The sequence below is a fragment of the Atta cephalotes genome, assembly GCF_000143395.1.
Source record: "Atta cephalotes unplaced genomic scaffold scaffold00010, whole genome shotgun sequence".
NCBI classification, from domain to species: domain Eukaryota; kingdom Metazoa; phylum Arthropoda; class Insecta; order Hymenoptera; family Formicidae; genus Atta; species Atta cephalotes.
Genome location: NW_012130074.1, coordinates 2,028,727 through 2,032,652, shown reverse-complemented (window position 1 = coordinate 2,032,652; position 3,926 = coordinate 2,028,727). Strand labels below are relative to the sequence as shown.

At 29.9% G+C, this 3,926-nt stretch overlaps 1 protein-coding gene across 1 annotated transcript in view; it reads right to left on the bottom strand.

The window, feature by feature from the left end:
* Positions 1–3,158, bottom strand: part of LOC105627855 (sorting nexin-29) — a 14,759-nt gene extending 11,601 nt beyond the window's left edge. The window contains 1 exon segment of the mRNA XM_012209131.1: positions 2,994–3,158. Coding sequence (XP_012064521.1) covers positions 2,994–3,158 — 165 coding nt within the window.
* Between the last annotated feature and the right edge of the window lie 768 nt (positions 3,159–3,926).

Below are 3,926 nucleotides of genomic sequence, written 5' to 3'. Positions count from 1 at the left end.
CTCTCTCTCTCTCTCTCTCTCTCTCTCTCCTCCTCCTCTCTCTCTCTCTCTCTCTCTCTCTCTCTCTCTCTCTCGAAGAAGAAGAAGAAGAAGAAGAAGAAGAAGAAGAAAAAGAAGAAGAGAGAAAAAAAACATGAAATCTTAAGAATAAATAACTTTAAGAGAAAAATATGTAGATCTTAAGAATAATATATATAGCCTGAAAAATATAATATATACAATTTAAATTCAGTGAATTCGCTATTAAAAAGACTTTTCTTTTTAATACATACTTTATATTTAATTTTTTGTTGAATTTATATATTTATATTATATAATATCTTATACATATTATATATATATAAAACTTATATATATATATAGAGTATAGATATAAATATAAATATAAATATATATAAATATAGATACAAATATATTTATATATATTAATATTCAATATATAAATTTAACATAAAAATTAAGAACTAAAATCATTTTTTCATTCCAATTTATATTTATTACAGTCAATACGAGTTCTCAGATAGTAATTATAACGTGTGTTTATCTTGTTGCTGGCATATTGTTTGTTGAGTATGTATTGCTAACAACAAAAAGTTCAAAATTGAGACATAAGAATATATAAGAAAAACTTTTATTTTATAAAAATAAAGTTTTATAAAAATAAGTTAAATTGAGATATAAAACATCTTTTTAAAAAATGTCTTTGAGACGTTTTATGTCTCATTTTTGGACATGCGTACGTGTTGCTATATTGTTATAATTAGAATTGCAGCAACCGAGAGTCCGTATTTGTTACTAGCTTTATGCCTTCATGGTATGACAACTTTAGGTAGCAACTTGCAAGCAATTTGTCGACAATTTTAAAATCGTTATCATCAAAATTCGTCACATTATCGTCATATTATTGTTATAATAATATGCAGAATAATAAATAATGCTATTATATTGCCGATACTAATATTGATGCAATTGTTTTGCTATTAAACTGCTATTAAACGGCAATATATATGTTATTATGGCTAACGTATTGCTATAATGTCGGTATATTTAAAATCGTTCAAAACAAATCTACAGCAAGTTGCCAGTATCATAAAGGTAATGGCTCGGCATGGCTGATCGTAGTCCCTCTTGACTCGCCTAGGCTCGTCAATCTCGTCACAGGATCAGTCTCGAAATTGATATAAAAAGATTAAAATCGCGGTTACATAAAGGCTTTAATTCCAAGCTATAATGACCTACACCGAGCTATGCTGAGCCATGTGAGCCATAGGATCACAGATTTGTGCGATTGTGTTGAGACACGCTTTGCTATCTGGCCTTAGTTATCATTAGAAAATACTTTTAAACAAAAAAAACTGAATGACATAACTCAGATAACAAAGCGTGTCTCAGCAAAAATTGCACTAATCTGTGATTGCTTATGATGCTGTCAATTTGCCATAGATTTGTCTTCACGATTTCGAATATATCGATATTGTAGCAACATGTAAGCAACAATATATATATGTATTGTCAGCAGTTCAACAGCAAGATAACTGCAGCAATATTATCTTGTGTTATCGGCAATATGACAGCATTATATAATGCTGCATATTATTATGGCAACATGATGGTAGAAGTATGAATTTTGATGATGACGATTTTAAAGTTATTGGCAAACTGCTGACAATTGTTGCTACTCAAAGTGTGTCTTCCAATAAGCAGTTCGACACATTGATCATATCATTTTATTTAACAATGGCAAATAACAAGAATGTAATGATTGTGTCACATAGTGTCACTTGTATCGTTTGTTGAAAGGCATACAAGTTATCATATCGTGAATCGTTGGCTCGCCACTCAGTGCGATCGATGACTCGTGATTTGTGAATTCGGGTCCGATTCTACTTGCGCCCCGTATATGCGATTTTTCGCATTCGCCGTTCGGATTCGGCGTTAAACTATAAGTCCCCTTAGAGTATGAGTTGACAAACTCTAAGAAGTAAGAATGCAAACTCCTACCAAATGCAAAAACATAAGCGAGTCTTAGCTCTCCGAAGAGGCTAAAAAGAGCTAAACAAATTCTGGGGCACTATTTTTGAGCACATATAAATAATTTTCGCATACGAAACATGACAGTTTCTCGATTGTGATTGGTGATCGATTGTATACGAATTTTCGTATACGATATTTGTTCAACAATAAGATTCTTAGTAGCAACATGTTGCTATCTGATAATATACACTCGTTGAAGAGTCTTTAATCATTTTATGGCACATATCATAATATATTTGTGGCACATTTTTCATATATCCACATAGTAAAAAAGCTATTTCTATTAAACAGGTTTTTATTAAACAAATTTTGCATAAAATAGCTTTTTTATGTTATCGTAACATATTATGTTATCGTAAATGTATGGTTTTTTTAGAATTGCAGGCTGCGCTTTGAAAGCTTTTGCTGGCAATCTTTTCGTTCTCATGCATTATTTTCTCAAATTCTTTTCGTTCAGATCATTCAATAGCCTTACATGAGGTGATATGTTTTTTTTTAAATCAAACAATTTGATATTGATATTATAAATACGTTTAAACTACAACAATTATTTCATAATTTTTCAATTGATTTATTATGAATTTTTTAGATTCAAAAATATTTAACATATTAAAAATATTTAACAAATAACATATAAATTGTATAATTTTAATAAAAATAAATATATTTTATTTATTAATTTAATGTATTAAATGCTTACTTTAACATTTCTTAAAAAATTCAGCTCTTTAATTAATACACAAAATACTCTTCGAACTACAATATTTGGCATGGTTTATCCAAGGACATTATCATCTGGCTGCAATCTTTTACTTCTTCACCGCACTGTACATGATGGTAACATATGTTTCACTGCCTTTTCTCGTGTAAAAAAACCAGCAATTGCTATTTCTTCTTTAGTTTGTAACACTGTCCGAGGCCATCCGGCAAACGATATTAATCTAGCAGCATAAACTGACATATTCTGGATGCTTCGCTGTTGATGCAATCTGTTTCGCTTTGTCATCAATTTCTTGAATTTTATGGTCCGCGGAAGAAGACTTGCTTATAAATCCATATAGCACAAGAAAGATTGCAGAAACATTGCAATATTGCATGGTGGTTGTGAAACGTTGCTGAATCATTGCTGCAAGATTCCAATAATATTAAGATGTCCGCTTTTTGTTATATTGCAATAAAAGTTCCAGAGTACATTGCAATGTAATGCATTTGGATAAATTTTTTACGAAGACTCTAAAATGAAAACTATTTTCTGTACATATATCTCACTAACTTTAATTTTTCTACAAATCGCATTTCTAGTGATATATGCTTTCCAAAAGCAATTTTTTATGATAAAACCAGAAAATATTCCAATAAATATATTATTAATTCTAAAGAATAAATTTATTTGTAAGAATAAAGCATGTATGTGTGCTCCGAACAAACTACAAATATTATCCACATTAACATAATAATACAGTCGCATGGATTAAGTTAATCACAGTGATTCTTTTTAATTTGAAGCCACTCTAAGTCAACTGAAATCGATTAAAAAATGACGGTATGAAATTTATCAATAAAATTCAGGTGCTGGTTTATTCTTGCGTTCACATTAGATATAAATACATCATCGATCACATAATTAATATTTCGATAAATCGTTTTCAGCAGCTTAATTGCTTATCGTCTTATCCGATAATGCATTGATTGCATTCAAATCGATATTATACAATTTTTTGATTTCATATTTCAAATAAATATAAAATTTATAACACATTCGGTGCACTAGTGCGCACTAAGTGTGAACTTCTTCGACGCTACGCATTCAGTTGTGCACATTAATGCATTTAAGTTGCTCTATTCGGCAAATGAAAATTGAGTACCCAGTGTAGTGCTGAATTTGTATTCGG